Raw genomic sequence first — 16802 nt, 5'->3', positions numbered from 1 at the left:
ATTACATCTATAGTTAAAAGAAAATTAAACCTAATCAAGTTGAATCACAAAGACCATTAAGTGTGGTACAATTCCTTAATCTCAAATCCCCCAAATCACTGTGTAAAATATACAGGACCATCTCCAAAAAAGATGACTCAATATCCCTTCCTATTGCAAAATGGGAAGCGGATCTATCAGTCAGCTTAGACCACAACTTCTGGTCTCAAATATGCTTAAAAACCTTTAAACTGATTAGAAATCCCAGTCTACGATTAATACAATACAAAAATACTACATAGAGTACACTATATAGGTCAACGGATGTTCAAGATGGGTTTTACGTCTTCTAACAACTGCTCACACTGTCAAGGCAATCCGGTCTTTAAGTCTGACATCATTAGCCATGTCTGGGCCCAAACTCCGCTGCAGGACCCAAAGTCAAACGATTACTGCAGCATTACTGAGAGTTGAAAAACTGTCTAAATTCTTTCATCTGTAATAAAATGATCAGTGTGGTTGCTCTACCAGGTGTAACAATTAAGTTTAACATCCAGGCATCCATGAAAACAGAATTTATTAAATTTAACAGAGTTAGAAGTTAGCAGGGAGTTAGATCGCTAGTTTCCACCTAAACATGATATACCATGTTCTGACTGAGGGATTTCTGAAACAAATTAAGACGTACAGCATTGCTATCACTTCAGACAAAAATGAAGACAAGAAAGTAAACAGCAGTGGCGTTTGTAGTCTCCCTGCATCTCCATTTGTGTCTCTAGGTTTCAGTTTTGTTTTCTATGCTTAGTTTTCCCAGTTTAGGTTTACTCAGTTCTGTTTTTCATCACCCTCGCCTTTGTTGTATGAGCACGCTCCATCAATAAAGCTTCCTCACCTCAGTTGTGCCGCATCTTGGGTCCTTTAGTAATTCCATACAGCTCGCCTCGCGAACCGTGACAATATTAATCTTAATACAGCCTCTGCTGCCACATTACCCTGTTTTTGTAACTTTTGTCTATGATGTAAATATTTTTTTCTGTAAAAATTGTGTGTGTTTCTGTACTGTGTCCTGTTCTGTTCTTTTTTGCTGCTGTTACAACCAAATTTCCCCTTGTGGGAAAATTAAAGGATTATTCTATTCTATTCTATTCTACATTAGGTCAATCTCTCTGGGCTCCTGTGATTGGCTCCATCGCCTGGTGGGGGTGTGGGGGTCGTGGTTTTGTCCTGCCTCCGATATTGTAGTTGATGTGGGGGTAGGTACAGGCTTCTTTTGTTGCTCAACCCGGGGGCTGTGGTCATGACCTGGAGAGGGCTCTGGTGGCTCTTGGGTGGTGTTTTTCTAGCCACTGCTTGCAGTAGGACTGGGGGAGGGTTTGTGCCAGTGGATGTAGGTTACTGGCCTGGTAGCCTAGCTGCCCCTAGGTAGGTCCGGGGCGGGCTTGGGGACTAGGAGTTCTGAGGGTGTTCCGCCTCCGGGCTGTGGTTCTGGCTGGGCCATCCCAACCCATCCCAACAGCTGAATGCTGGGATGGGTGTAAGTTTTCCTCTGCTGTGGGATCAGGAGGGCCGCCCCGGGCTCTGTGGGGCTTGGTGGTGCTGCTGTTGTGGGCCCCAGTCTACATGGGCTTGGGCCCCCTGCCCTTGGTGGAGTCCAGGGAACAGGGTGCCTTCTGGGGTGTCAGCGGGGGAGATGGCTCCAGGGAGGGGGTGCTTTGCCCCCCCACCCCCAGTTGCCTCCCTCCTCCCGCTCCATCACACCACCACACATGCAGGGCCTTGCGGTACAGGTGTGTCACTGAGGTACAGGGGAGGCATTCCTCCTCTGTCCCCTCCTGGCCACCTGTGCCACTTTATTCCACAACTTAGACACTCACATTACTTACACTCTCATGACACATATATATAGGGCCTTGGGGGTGGGCACACTAAACGGCATCCAGAGGACGGTCTGTTTATTCAGCCTCACCTCCTGTGCCCACCTCTCAATTTTAAATAGATGTAGACATCGATGGTTCCTGGGAGGGGGTGTGCTGATGCCAGCTGTTATCTGGCAGAGGGTTGTTGGCACCAATCCCCTCACATGTTTTAAATCACTTTAGAACAGCACGCAGCAACACCACATATGAGCACCCGCAGTGAGGTATAGGGTCTTCACACTGTTCACCATCTGGGGTGGAGGGCTTGGGAGGAGGAACTGGCCATCTGTCAGGGTCTGGGCTGTTGGGCCTCCCTGCTGCTGCAGGACTGGGGGCGGTTTGCTTGTCTCCACCCCAGAGTAAAGGGAAACATCTCCTAGGTCTGAGGGTGGGTTGCCCCTCTGGGGGTGATGGTGCCTGGACCTGGGGGTATAGAGTATGTTTGGGGAGTGTGAGTGTGTGTACAGTGTTCATTTCTGTTTGTCTCCATGGTGGGCGAGTGCTAAGTATTTGTATATGTGTGCATGAGGGTGGGAATACATGTCCGTGTCTTTGTGTGCCTGTTTTTCTATGTTTATGGATCAGGTCTGGTCTTAGACTTCATCTCTCGGAACATCTCCCCCAACCACACTCCCTGCCGCCCATCAATGCGTTGGTGGTTCTCTGTGTCCAGGGCTGGGTGCTTGGGTATGTACTGGCTCACTCCCGGTGGCTGCTTGGTGGGGCCTGGCCCCCATGGCTCAGTCAGGCCTCTTCCGGGGTGTGGAGGGCCCTTGGATGTGGGGTTTCTGGGCCTGGGGCCCGGTCTGCTCTGGCGTAGCCAGCAGCCGCCAGAGCCTGCGGGCTTGTTGTGGCAGTCCCCTGTGGCTTCTGCACCGTGGCTGCTGGGTGCCCTCTAGATGTCTGGGGCCTGGATCTCCTCCATGCCCCGGCAGGGCTGTGACTCCCCACACCTACTATTAGACAGTTACTTAGACAGAAACCTTGTCAATACAAGCACACTTACACGCACAGGTGTGCACACGGGTGTTCACACAAGTGTTCACACCTGAGTACCGGTTTGTACAGATACTCACAGACACATACTATCTTGGTTGGCTGCTGCTTCATGCAGTTGGTCTTGTGTGCTACTCAGTAACATTCGAGATTTATTATTTACTGTTATCTATGCTTATGTTGGTTGTTGCTGTGGTTTGCCTACTGTGTTGTTCTCTTTTTGCCTGTTTTTTCTTCCCCCCACCCTTTTTTTTCTCCACCAGGTGATCAAACAGATTTTTTGTGTCTTCTCTCTATCTCTCTTCTCCTCTATTTTTCTTTCTCTCTTCTTCTGTTGAGCCTCTTCGCAAATTCTTTTTTCCTCGCCTTTCTCTTTCCTATTCCCTGGCCCTGTCCGTTTCGATTGTAATAAGTTAAAAGTTTAAAAAAATAAAATAAAATATATATATATATGTATATGTATTTAAAAAAAGGAACATCTGTACTTAATACTGAACTTGAAGTCCAGAGGTCAAAGGGAGCGAGAAGGAAATATATCGGACAAGAAAGATACAATTCTAAGTATATAAATATCACACAATTTGCGCTGCATGTCAGAAAGAAAAACAAAGATTTTATTTTAATGTAACACATCTGACTACTAATAACACCAATGTTGATCTCATAGACTAAAATTTTGTTACTGAAAACAATAGTTAGGACACTATTCAGGATAAAATGGGGTAAAATAGTATATAATATTCAAACTAAACTCAATCTGGATAACTGCTTAAAAATGTATTAGAACCAAGTAAACAAAACAAACGAGTTTTAAATATCAGAATGAATTCTCATGTATATAAGTTTATAAACTGTAATAAAGTGATGAACTGGCAGCTATCATAATTTCAACATAATATAAGAAAATGACAAAAATACATTACAGAAAAATCAATATGAGACAAATTCAGATGACTGGTAACATACTACTTGACTATATGAACGACTAAAAAAGAATGAAGAAATATCATTTTACATGTTCTATAGCAACCTTGAACAAAAGAAACTAAAATATATATATACAATAACTTTATTTGTTTCAGCATAATCTCCACAGAAAGTTTTTTTTATTGTAAAATAACATTTCAATAAAAGTTACTTTTAAATATCAAGACATTATTACATAGAAGAACAGTCTAATCTCACACACTGTTTCTCTTTTCCTGTAGTAATGCTGTCATTTCAGTCTTGCACTTTTGTTTACGTCACTAAAATCCATTCTTTTAGCATTTGCGTAATGAGTTATGATGTGAAATCAAAACTGAAGGGTTTTGTTTCTTTGACTTAGTCACACATTTCATCCAGACTTTTAATGGCTTCGTATTTAGAGATTGTTTTCCACTCAGTGGGAATCTTTCCTCTGCCCTGGAATTTGTACTTATAGTACTCTTCCAGTTTCTTTTGAAATCGACACACAAACCATTTCCAGTATGCCAGCTTAGACTCATCAGGGGTGATTCTCCAGTTAGCAAACTTTGGACCAGCATTTCTGTACAGTTTATAGGGAACAGTTTCCTCTGAATCATGATGAGGATAAAATTTGCCATCACTTGCAATGTTTGTTGTGCAGAAATTGATGCTGAATTCCACTGTTCCTCTTGTGTGGCATCCTTTGATTCCTTTAGGTCGATGAAAAGGGGCGTTGTGGTCATCAGGACTGTGACCTTCAATGGTGTTAGTACAAACAGCTGCACAGAAGGGACATTTTACCCAGCAACACTTACACAGCTGATCAATGAGGATTTCATCAGGCTTCAGCCTGGATTCCTTCAGTTTGTCCAGTGAGAAGCTGCTCATCTGATCAATGATGGATGCAAATATTTCCTTTATCTCTTCCTTCAGAAACTCAAAATCACTTATATCACTGAAATTTTGGGAAGAAATGATATCAAGAGTTAACTCATCTTTTAGCAAACTAGAAAATTCCTTCAGCCACATGTTTGTGTCTCCTGTCTGAGTTTGGACTTTCTGTGTTGCTGTAGATAAAGCTTGACTCACAAGTGAGTTGACATCATCAACATTTTTCTTGAGTACATTCACAGTTTCGTCTTTGTGATCTGTGAAGATGTATTTCTTTACTTGTGCTTTTATAAAAGCTTTTGTTTGTCTCCTTGGATTTCTGATGTAGGTGATGAAATCATCAAAGTTTTCATTCTCAGCGAGTGACTTCAGCACATGTTTCTCCAAGTTCAGCCTGTTCCCACTGAATGCTGGGAAATTACACCTCATCTCTCCAGCCAGACCAATGGCAGTCTTGTTACAGACAGCCTCAACAGTGGAAGCTTTCAGCTTTTCACAGATCAGTTCTGCGAGCACAACAGCAGATGAGCTTCCTTTGCAAAAGCTTCTAAAGATTGTGTAAAACTGTGTTTTCTTGCTTTCTAAATAAGTGAGTGCATCTGCGCTCATTTTAAATTTCTTCTGGGAGTCTAGAAGCCAACTCTCTGCTCTGTCAAACACATACAGTATGAGATCGACTGTGAACTCCTTCTTCAAAGTATATGTCCTTGAAAAATTCTTCACTTCCTCTTTTACATTTTTGGCCACTTCATGCAAGTGAGTTTGTGTGTAGCCTCTTGTAGCCACAGGTTTGTCTTTAATTGCATCAAGTGACTGTTTGTCAGCTTTGTCAATAAGCAGTCTGATCTCTTGCCGTTCATCATAAGATAAAGCACTGTGTGATTTATGTTTTCTTTGTTTTGTTTTTGAATTATATCCAAAGGTTTTTTTAATATATTGCCAAAAACTTGAAGCATTGTCATCCTCCTCAATATCTTGAGTTGGTTCACTTGTGTCAGAGAGATTTCCTTTCTTTGGAAGGATGACATAATCCGTATAATCTCCAAGAAGTGATATATTCTTGTATCTGCCATTTTCTTTGCATTCATTTATCAGAGGCCACTCAAAACCAAGTTCCTGAAGGATAGCAAACATATCCTCTTCCAGGTCGATATCTTCAACAGGTTTTATATCTGCTGTTAATTCAGTGACCCGGTCACTCCAAACAGAGCTGAACTGTTTTTGAAGCTCTTCTTCATCTTTGGCCTTATCCTTCAGCTGCTGAGCGAGCTCTTTGCTCTTCTGTAGCAGCTTGTCCTCAAACTCTTTCTTCTTATCATCCAGCTTTTCACGAGCCTTCTTCTGCTGAATAACTTCATCCAGTTTTCTTTTCACTGTGCTCACCTGATCATCATGAAACTCTTTGATTTTGGTTTCAAATCGGCCTCTCCACTGAGCCAACATTTCTTTCTCTCTTTTATCTTCAAAGTATGTTGTCATTTCTTTTGCTATAGTTTCATATGTTTTGTTTGATTCTTTTTTAAGATAACTCAGCTCCACCTTGTCAAGATTTCCATTTTCAATTCTGTTATGAAGTTGGTTTTCAATGGTCAACATGTTGCTCCTCAGGTCCCAGGTCCAGTTTCCATATTCGGCCTCCAGTTTTCTGTACGCTGCAATTTCAAGTGTGTTTTTAAAACTGAAAACAAAGTTTTCAGTGAGGAGGGCACTCCACAGGTCCTGAATTTTGTATTTGAACTGTGAGAGAGTGATCCCAGCAGACTTTGAAGCTTTAGAGAGGATGGTGTTCTTCACTTCTTGGATGCTCTCGCTGTATCCTGGATTAGGAGGAGCCATGGGTGGACTGCCCTCCCACAGCTGGGCACAGTATTTCACATCTTTTTGGACATCAAACTCAATGACATCACTGAAGCACTCTGCACTGCAAAACTCCTCTTCAGCTGCTAGTTTGGCCATCTGGTCCAGTTTTTCCTGCAGGCGTCTCTTTCCATCCATGTTTTTCTCTACTGCTGCAACATCTGTAACATTCTGGTGAACAAACACACAACTGGGAGAAAGTTTAACTTTCTTCATCCTCATGAAAGCCTGAACAACAATCTGCAGGATGTCCTGCATCTCAGATGGATTCTCTCCAAAGATGTTGATCAGTGTCAGGTTTCCCAGACCAACAACAAATGTTGCCAGTTCGTTGTCATGGTGACGAGTGGTGTTACCTTCCAGCTCAAGAGCGCGCAGTCCTTCAGTGTCCACCACTAGAAGATAGTCAAACTTCAAGTCTTTCTTCATCTCCTCTGATACTTTGAGCAGCTGCATGAAGGCACCTTTGGTGCACCTGCCTGCACTCACTGCAAACTGCAATCCAAACATGGTGTTCAGCATTGTTGATTTTCCACTGCTTTGTATGCCCAAAACTGACAACACAAAAACTCTCTGGTCCCCCAGTTTCTTGATGACTTCCTCTAAAAGACTGGAGATCCACGTTAAAGGCACGTGACCTGCATCACCATCCATCAGCTCCATCGGGTGTCCTGATATCATCAGCTGTGCAGCCAGCTCAGGGTATTTAGACCAGTCAGTGTGTCTGTTCTCTCCTTCTATTGCTCTATGAGCTTCATAGATCTGTCCCATTTCTCTGAAGATGTGCTCCAAACCAAATGTTGCAGACTGCAGTTTTCTGGAAATTTCTTCAAGCTCAGTTTGTTTTATTGATAACACATCTGATTTATTGCATTTGTTCTTTAAAGCCAAGACCTCAGACCATTTTTTATCATAACTTTGGAGAACTGAGGAAAGCTCATCTGTGGAGAGATCATCTATTAATATCTGAATCCATTTCAGAAAATACTGTTTGTCTGTCAGTGGCAATGATGAGAGAGTTTCAGTGAACAACTCCATCAGTTTACTGCAGGAAGCATCACATTGTTTCTCACGTATGTTCATCAGTTGTTGTTGCTTTTTACTTTTCTCATTTTCGATGTCTCCTCTGAGATGATACAGTTCTTTGTGTATTTTGCACCACTGATGCCACAGATCACCTCGATAAGGAAGGAATTCATCTTTGAGCTTTGAGACATCCATGTTATTCTTTTTAATCAAATCCATTATTTTCATAGCAGCAGATTTCCCTTTTTGACAGGCTGGGTCACTTTCATCCACTCTGATTTCAGAGAGCTCAGCCATCATTTCAAGCTGGAAGGATGGTTTCAAGCTGGAACCATCTACAGATAAAAATTCTCTAATGATTTGTTTCAGTTTTTCAGATACCTCTGACTGGCTTCTGTCCTTGAGACCTATGATGTATTGTCCAGTTGTTGTCTTTACAACATCACAGTCATCAACACAGAGACAAATGAGAGGTTTGCGAGATTTAAAAAGACCTGATATCAGTGATTGGCTTTCTTCATGCTTTTGCAGAGAAGCAAAAAGAACAATATTAATGGAAGATTTTTCAATCAGTATGTCACGCTGTTTTTCAGTCAACAGAGCATCACCATGAAGATTACAAAAAGCAATGCAGTCATTGAAGGCATCATTGGGTTTCCCAGCAGGACAGTACCAGGCAATCTCTGCCACACCATCCATCAGATATCGAGACTTGGTGCTTCCTGAACAGTTCCTGTGGAAGAAGGTGCTGTGACGGTCGTTGATCAAAGTGTTCATCAGCTGAGATTTAGACACTGACAGAGAACCCAGGCGGAAAAATGACACCAAGGGTGTCTGAGCTTTGCAGACTGGAACACTCTTCATAGTGACGATGTTTGAGCCATCTTTGATTTCAGTTACCTTCCAGGTTTTTGTTATTTGTCTGAAAGTCCACAGAGGACACTCGATCTCCATTGTGACTGGGTCAGGAACAAGCAAAGGTAAGGCATACTGACACTGAGAGAGCTTTGTAATCATCATCTGTTTAAGGAAGCTGTCTGAGCAGTGAAATACTGCCATCTGAACATCAACTGGATGCACATGAGTCTGTTCTGACTGATGTGTGCCTGCACCCATTCTTAATAAAGCCCCCAAATCACTAAAATCTTCCTCAGTTATGTCAATCACCTGAACAGGTTTTGGATGTGTCCCCTCTGTCTGACTGTCTGATTTTACAGGAATGTATCTGACTCTGTAGTCTAACATCATCAGCGTGTGGAGAAATGTCTGAGCTAGATCTTTCTCAGATGTAACATGGTGTTGTTTCACAGGTGGATGTATCTGAAGAAAATCTGCTGGTGGAAACTTATCTTGAAATTTGTCTTGAAGTTGAAGTCTGCCAAGCAGTATCTCAGTTTGTTTTTGACATGAGTTCTTCTTTTTGATTTCTCTAGAAACCTTCACTGGCTGCAGAAAATAAGCAAATAAACATGTACTCTGTGTAAAGAAATTATAGTGTTATATAGTGTGGTAAAGTAAAATGTCCTATATGAAAAAAATGGTGACTTTCTTACCTCCTTGTTTCCACTGATGTTCTCCTTTACACTCACCTCCTCATCTGAGGTTCCTACAGTTTAAAGTGGAACCAAAAAGTCAAATCAGTGTGTAATGAAAGTAATACAATTCTCTAGTTTTTGCTGCAAACCTTTCAAACTTGTTCTTTGGGACTTTGTAGTATAGTGGTCAACACATTTTCCTAACACACAAACAATCTCTGGCTGGAGACACGGAGGAGACATAAAACCCTGGGTGGGGTTGTGTCAGGAAGGGCACCCAGTGTGAAATTTCTGCCAAATCAAATATATGAATCCATCTGCTCTGGTGACCTCTTGTAAATAAGGGAGCAGCTGACATAAGCATTTTGTCACCATTTCCATTTTTGGCTTATTCCTATTAATATAAAATCCAATTTTCATTAAAATTTTACCCTTTAGTGGTTGCAGATGGTTGTGGAGGACCTGAGCTTTGATGGCAGAAAGCAATTTTAAAGCTTTTGAGCATCGATTAGGGCATGTCCATTGGGCGACAGTGAACTAATACTGATTAAAACACGAATAAGCTAATGTGTTTTGTGTCTCCATGATCATACCAAAATGAGTGGTAATATTACAATTTAAGCCCATTTAGCTCCCAGACATCAATGTGGCAGTTAAGAGACATGAGATAAGGCTGACGAAGAATCATTATGTTCTTCCGAGCGCATCTGGACGTAGAGAGGAGGCAGGTATCTCAAATGAAAGAATGAAAAGAAGTGGTATGTATGAAAATGGTCTGATAGACGACTTTATGCTCAGTTAATGCATAACTACAACAATGTGAATTTGTCACTGGGGTGAAACAGCCTCAGAAACAAATAACTCTAATTTGTGTGTAGACATAGGCAGATGGGTAACCACTATTTAAACAAACAGCACTACACCTCTGCGTTTAATACTTTCTGGACAGAAACCCTCACAACTTTTGCACAAATCTATCAAATGAATAAAATTTTGCTTACAAGGACAATTCTAAAGTTACTGTTGATAAATTAATGTCACTGAATTCATTGTATCTAATCAAATTAAGATTCACAGGTTAGCCCACTGCTGAGTGCAAGAGTTTGTTTTAAGAATTGCAACAGTGTTGGAAAAATGCCTAAAACACAGACAGGCAGGTACCTCTTTCATTTGTTGAGTTTTTCCTTTCTTCTTTGTGGGATTTTTCCTCCAGGTGTCCTTCTTGGTCTTTATCTTCAGCACACATCAGTTGAGTGTAGCTTTGTGGATCATTTTCAGAGACCATGACGTTTATTTTTTCTAACAAATTTGCTACCTGTTTTCCGTCCATCATACTTCTGTTACATGTGTGGAACCTTTTTTCATTGAACTCTGTGTTAGTTTTCAGCTCCTTTAATGCACTTTCACATGTTTCACCTGTTTTATGAGTCACCACTGTGATTAAATAAGAAAGTGCTCCTCTCCCAAAAACTTTCTCTAACCACTGCACTCCTGAGCTGTACTGGCTGCTATGCAGAGTGTTGGGTAATAGTAAGACAAAGGCATGAACTCCCTGATTTAAAGGGATTCTCTTTGTTTGTAGGCCGAGCATGTTAATGACACAGACGTGTCGACCACACAGATTATACAGATTGGAGGAAAACTGTTCCACATTTGTTTGCACTTCATGGTCAAGGAAAATGTTCTTTGGTCCGATCTCAGTGGAAGCTGGGTCACCAATTAGTACAAGTGTGAGATCAGGAGCCACTGAAGAAAAAGAGCAACATTAGCATGTTATAATACAGAAACCATTAAAATCACAGCCTGAGTATGATTTTACTGAACAGTAACTAAATATACAAAGAAATTAAAGTTACATTTAACTAGTTTAATCATTTTTCATTGTCTCTAAACTCAAATCAGATGCATACTCTAAATAGGTCTGACTATAACACTATAATATGATCACATTACCTCTCTCATTGATGGGAGGTGTTTCAGATGTGTTTTCAGAGTCTCCACCTGTGCTGTCGTTGTTCTGCTCTGCAGCTGCGTTATCTTGATCCTCCATCTCATCAGCTTCTCATTTTACTGCAGGTCTGTGTATCATATATGCATTCACTTTATCAAAGATGAAAGTACAAAAAGACAACTATTTATTTGTCCCCTGTGTGCAGCATAAAATCACTACACTTTATCAGGTACAAACATGGACCTGCTCATTAATGACATGACAGCAACTCAAAACATTTAGGCATGTAGACATGGTCAGAATGACCTGCTGAAGTTCAAACTGAGCCTCAGAATTGATAAGAAAACTCATTTATTTCATTTCGAATGTGGCATGATCTACTGGGATTTTCCATGATTTTCTCCAGTATTTACAGAGAATTCAATTCAGTTCAATTTTATTTACATAGTGCAAAATCACAACAGCAGTTGACTCAAACTGCTTATGGTCCAAAAAATTAAAAATATCATAGCAGCATTTCTCTGGGTGATAATCACTCGTGTCAGAAGAAAATGGGTAGACTGCTATAAGCTGATAGGAAGACTCAAAATATTTATCTCAATCGATTTGTGTGTGAAGGTTCTCAGTCATCCAGGTCATCGTAGTCAAAGGAGCTTGCAAACCTTTTAAACCTAGGTGATTAGAGGATCATCAGGGGGTCCTTTTGTCCCTCTTTGGGGTGATACTCCCACTGGGTTTAAATCTGGGACTCTCCACCATTTGACCTTAGAACTGAAGAAGCTTCTCGCATGAGAGGTAAAACGTCTTCAAGCAACATAAAGAAGTCCAGACGCTTTTCTTTCCAAGCTCCTTTGATCTCAATCGATTGTTACAATGAAGATATGCTGAAGAGCATCTCTGAATGCACAACATTTCCAACTGTGAAGCAGATGGCTTACAGCAGCAGAAGACCACACCAGGTGCCACTCCTTTCAGCTAAGAACAGAAAACTGAGGCTGCAGGTTACACAGACTCACCAAAAACAGAAGATTAGAAAAATCCTGTTCATTATATTCTATAAAATCAATAAGCTTATGCTTCTTCCTGCTCCTTTTTGAACATGAAAGTTATTTGTAGTTGTGGTTGCTCGTTTTCCTTTTGTTTTGCTTTGTTTATTTGTCTCTTTTAATTCTATGTTGTTGTACTTTTTCAACATGTTCAAAATAAAGATTCATTCAATCAATCGATCGATCGATCGATCGATCGATCGATCGATCGATCGATCGATCAATCAATCAATCATATATTTGTAGTGTCTGTTTTGCAAGGAGGATTAACAAAAAGTATTTCAGCTGAGCTCAACATTAAACATCTCCCATGATAATCCAGAATAACACTGGTGTTTTCTTCATGTTGAATGAGTACTTTTAATTTTAAAACTTTAAAATTGATTTTTTTTAATGCATTTTTTAATTGTACAGTTTATTTGTAGTATAATGTGGTAAATATAGTCGGTATTTTCATAAAGCATCTACTTTAAACAATTCCTCATCACTCCTCATTGTAATTTAATGGTTAAAGCATCGTCGCGATCACTAAGAAATATGGGCGCTAAAAACAATAAGAGATTAAATGTAATATCAGAGAGGGAGATGTTGCTTATCTAGCTGTAAAAGTGATGGAGGTCATTGTTATGTTGCTGCATGTAGAAATGCAACATAAGAGTACAAATCTGCAACTTAGTTATAAAACAGCATGTTGTCCCTGGTGTAACAGGTACCTGAAAATGATACTGCTGCAGGGTAAACCACAGTATAATTATTAACTGGAGTAGATCTCCCTTTCTAGAGAAAGTGCTGACGAACCCTCGCTGAAAACAAATAAAGCGAGTATGGGTGTGTAACGGTACTGCAAACATACAGACAAGGAAAAACCAACAGGTTTCTGTCCTAGCTAAGTACTGCAACACTATGTGCTGGCATAACAACTTCAGTGCTCCTTGTCTGTGGAGTTGGAGATTAACATCTAATATGTTCATTTAACATTTCTCATTAGTGCTGAACATCATTTTCAACCTCTTTAAGGTAAATGCTAAATTTCCCTTGACAAGGTAACCCAGACCCAGACCTTCACTTTAGGGATCAGCTGTTAATTTTTTCCTTTAATTTGCTACCCATCGTACTCACACAGGCACAGATTTTACCAGGTATTTGCAGACACACACACACACACACACACACACACACACGCACACACACACACTACAGAAATCAATAATAAACTCACCTTTGTTTGTTGTGTGTGGGGTTTTTTTTCTTATAGTTCTGTCTGTTTTGTGTAGATGCTGCTGCCTTCTTATGAATCCTACCAGACACAGTTCTTTATATAGAGACATCAGTACTATTTAATGATAGGTCTGGCCCTAACAAACTCCTCCCAGCGGCTCTCAATAAATGGCATGTCATATTAGAGGAGTGTACATGAGTTTCAATTGAGTGATATCGAAATGAAAAGCCAAAGTTGAATGGCTACACCACTTGATTTCCCAGAAACCATGTGACATAGGAAAAGATAGGTTTCATTTTCCTGAGAAGACACTGCCCAGTATGGACTGAACACTGACAATTTACTGCTACCATACTGTAATTTATTTTACAGTTTTTAATGGCATTTTGTTTAACAGAAGGATACTGTATTTTGGGCAACGTGTTAACTTTAATTTTAACTGCTTTTTTCCCCTTAAATCATCACATATCTTTGGAGCCACACTCTTGTGCCTGTTTAAGGTGGAACCTATTCTTTCAGTATGTTGGATGATGGGGATAAGTGACCATCGCCCCCAACAACTTTTTTTTTTTTTTGCTTTTTTTTAGGACAGTAAGTGAGAGTTTATGGACAGCGCGGTTGTGTGAAAGCTGCGAGTGATTTGTGATCTACCAGTGTTGACATGCAGGGCTCCACCTGCATGTCAACACTGGTAGAGACTGTGAATGCTTCTATCCAGGCATATACTACAGTCAAACACCAGGGGGCAGTAGAGACCTTTTTCTGGACTTCTGGGGGCGCTATTAGTTCGTCAGTTTTTATCAATAGCAGTAGATCGGGAGTAAATGTGGAAAATGCTGTAATGGCTTTCTTTAGGAATTATCTTTTTGACCGTTAATTAAAAAAAATGTTTATTTACTGTGAAGATTATTTATTTTATAATGAATATTGGTTTATCTTCTACTCTGTCAATTTATAATTATGTTACTCTGCCTATAGTTAGTTGACTGACTCTTCACAGTGACAGATAATTCAGTCGCTGCAGACATGACCTTAAATCATCACTAGCTATGACGTCATTTTGAGCAAAACAGGTGAAGTGGTAGTTGAGAAAACATCAGTATTTATCAAGCTAATTTTATCCTTTAATTATTAAATTAGGAATTTTTCATGGAGGACCTGAACTTTTAATCAAGTATTGTATCCTGTTGTACTGGTAGGTTTACTGAACACTTTCTCCACCATTGTGACTGTATACTCTAGTACTGCAGCCATTTGTCAGTGGAAGTTCTTGAAAGCTGTTTTGTGAGGGAGAAAATAAATTCATTAAAACTATTACCAAAAAACCTTAACCTTACAATAATTTAAACAAACAAACAGAACAACACAACACCAAAAAGCCCTTTAACTCTGTTTCTCTTAGGTACCACATAGCAATCACATCTGCCTAACAAGAATGACCAAGTAACATATAACTATTAGCAATCACAAAGATAAAAGTGCAATAGAAGAAGGGCAGGTGCTGAATAATGAAGACTGCAGGTACTTTAACAGTTCATCTATCCATCCTCTTCTGCTTACCCATGTTAAGGGTACCTAAGTGCAATTTAGAATTACCAATTAACCTGTCCCCACTTACTGCATGTCTTTGGACTGTGGGAGAAAGTACCCGATTAGAACCCACACAAACACGGGGAGAACATGCAACTGAAAGGCACTGACTTTTTTTTGCTTACTGACATGACTGGCCAAATTTTCGAAAGACTCAAGTATATAAATGTCACACAATTTGTCAGAAAGAAAATCTCTTATTTTGTCATAACACATTTGCACACAGTAAACACCAATGTTCATCTTATACTTGTTACCGAATGGTACACTTAGAAAAACCTGTAAAAAGATATTTTATAATAAAAACAATATTTAGGACAATATTCAAGATAAAATGGAGAAAAACAGGATAAAATTCACAATTAAAGTCTAATTAAAGTAAACTCAGTCTAATTTTAAATGTACCAACTAAGTAAACAAAACAAATGAGCTTTAAATCTGTGAATGAATTTTCATGTAATATAAGAAAACAGTGAAATATGACGATCCATCAGTGCTTATTGGAGACAACACATCCACAACATCTTGTATATGTCATTAATAAATCTTTGAAAATCTAACTGTACAGCTGACACTATTTGTTCATTTAAGATGTGAGACACTCATTATCCCAAGCTTCACCTGACCCAACTCCTGGTCTGAACTGATCTCTCAGGGAAGTCGCTCACAATCTTGAGCTGGTCAGTTCTTGTGAAGGAAGAATCATATTTTCACTTACCTGTATTTCACCTGCCTCTCCACACACTGCATTATTTTTTTTAAATCTTTAAAATAACAACAACAACAACAACAACAAAAAAAAAACCCTGCCATTCCCCCTTGACTCTAGTTTATTGACCTGAATTTCTGTAAAATGAAACTTTTTTTAAAAAAATGCTCAGAGTGGTCTGGGACTTGCTTTAGAGTTCACTGAAAAAGTTAGCTTACTGGTTATAACACATACAGTATTATCATATCTTCACATTTGGTAAGTGTTAATATATGACAATCCAGCAGTGCGAGTTGGAAACGACACATCCATTGTACATTTACATGTTTTAGTAAATGTACAATGTTTATTTCATGACTCATCAACCATGTATGAAACATGTTTTTTTTATCCTGTCTTGTTCATTATTATTATTAATCCAGTATTTACTTGGGCTGTGACTTAACCAATACCAACCTGTTATACGCCAGCTAGTTTACCTATGAGGATAAGATTGATTAATTAGAATTTTTTTCTGTTTCTTATCCTTTATTTAGGCACGAATTGTATTATGTGTTACTACGATCCTGATGAAGGCCACGAGCCGAAACGCATAGGTCACTTATTAAAGTTGTTCCTCTTTACTTTTAAGTGTTGCTGGAGTTCCTGCGTTGATAGTTTCTCATCCTCTCCATGCACCTTGGAAGTAGGTGAAGTTGTGCCAGACATTTTTGCTGCGATTTGTCCATTATTATTCACATGAGTGCATGTGTTATATACTAATAACAGAAATGACAGGTGGGAGGGGATAGAAGCGGCAAAAAGAAAAGAAAAAAAATAGAGTCAGAAAGAAAAAAGAAAAAGGGGGAGAAAACAGGAGGAAAGATAAACGGACAGAGAATACAAACAGAAGGTGTCACCAAGTGCTGCACCTGTAAGTACATACATACAAACAAAATATACAAACAAAGAAACAAAAAACTGGATACACAAACCAACAATGTTCCTGTAGAGAGGGTGTGTGTGTGTGCATGCATGGCTCTCTCTTTGTCTACAAAAACATACTTTATAATGAGGCTGAAAAGCCCAGGCTCAGAAGTGCCAAAGCGCAACAGGCCCCAGACCCAGTCACACACACACACAAACACACTAGCATCATA

The 16802-nt window shown here is 39.8% G+C and overlaps 1 protein-coding gene across 1 annotated transcript; it reads right to left on the bottom strand.

The window, feature by feature from the left end:
* Positions 1 to 1595: 1595 nt before the first annotated feature.
* LOC134638238 (interferon-induced very large GTPase 1-like) lies at positions 1596 to 8729 on the bottom strand. The gene is made up of 4 exons (XM_063488761.2): positions 7515 to 8729; positions 4225 to 7466; positions 2110 to 2318; positions 1596 to 1819 (listed from the first exon to the last, which is right to left on the bottom strand). Exons 1-4 carry the CDS (start codon positions 8727 to 8729, stop codon positions 1596 to 1598), a joined length of 4890 nt encoding a protein of 1629 aa, XP_063344831.2.
* Between the last annotated feature and the right edge of the window lie 8073 nt (positions 8730 to 16802).

This window comes from Pelmatolapia mariae, linkage group LG2 (genome assembly GCF_036321145.2).
Source record: "Pelmatolapia mariae isolate MD_Pm_ZW linkage group LG2, Pm_UMD_F_2, whole genome shotgun sequence".
Taxonomy (NCBI): Eukaryota; Metazoa; Chordata; class Actinopteri; order Cichliformes; family Cichlidae; genus Pelmatolapia; species Pelmatolapia mariae.
This window is presented reverse-complemented; position numbering and strand designations above follow the sequence as displayed.

Bases quoted from the DNA above. Each gene is read 5' to 3' on its own strand.
- LOC134638238 (XM_063488761.2), bottom strand. From the start codon at position 8,729: ATGGGTGCAGGCACACATCAGTCAGAACAGACTCATGTGCATCCAGTT. The intron at 7,467-7,514 runs GTTCTCCAAAGT...TTGGCTTTAAAG, and splicing joins CCACAGATGAGCTTTCCTCA to AACAAATGCAATAAATCAGA. The intron at 1,820-2,109 runs GTGCTCATATGT...AAAGTGGCACAG, and splicing joins GACCCTATACCTCACTGCGG to GTGGCCAGGAGGGGACAGAG.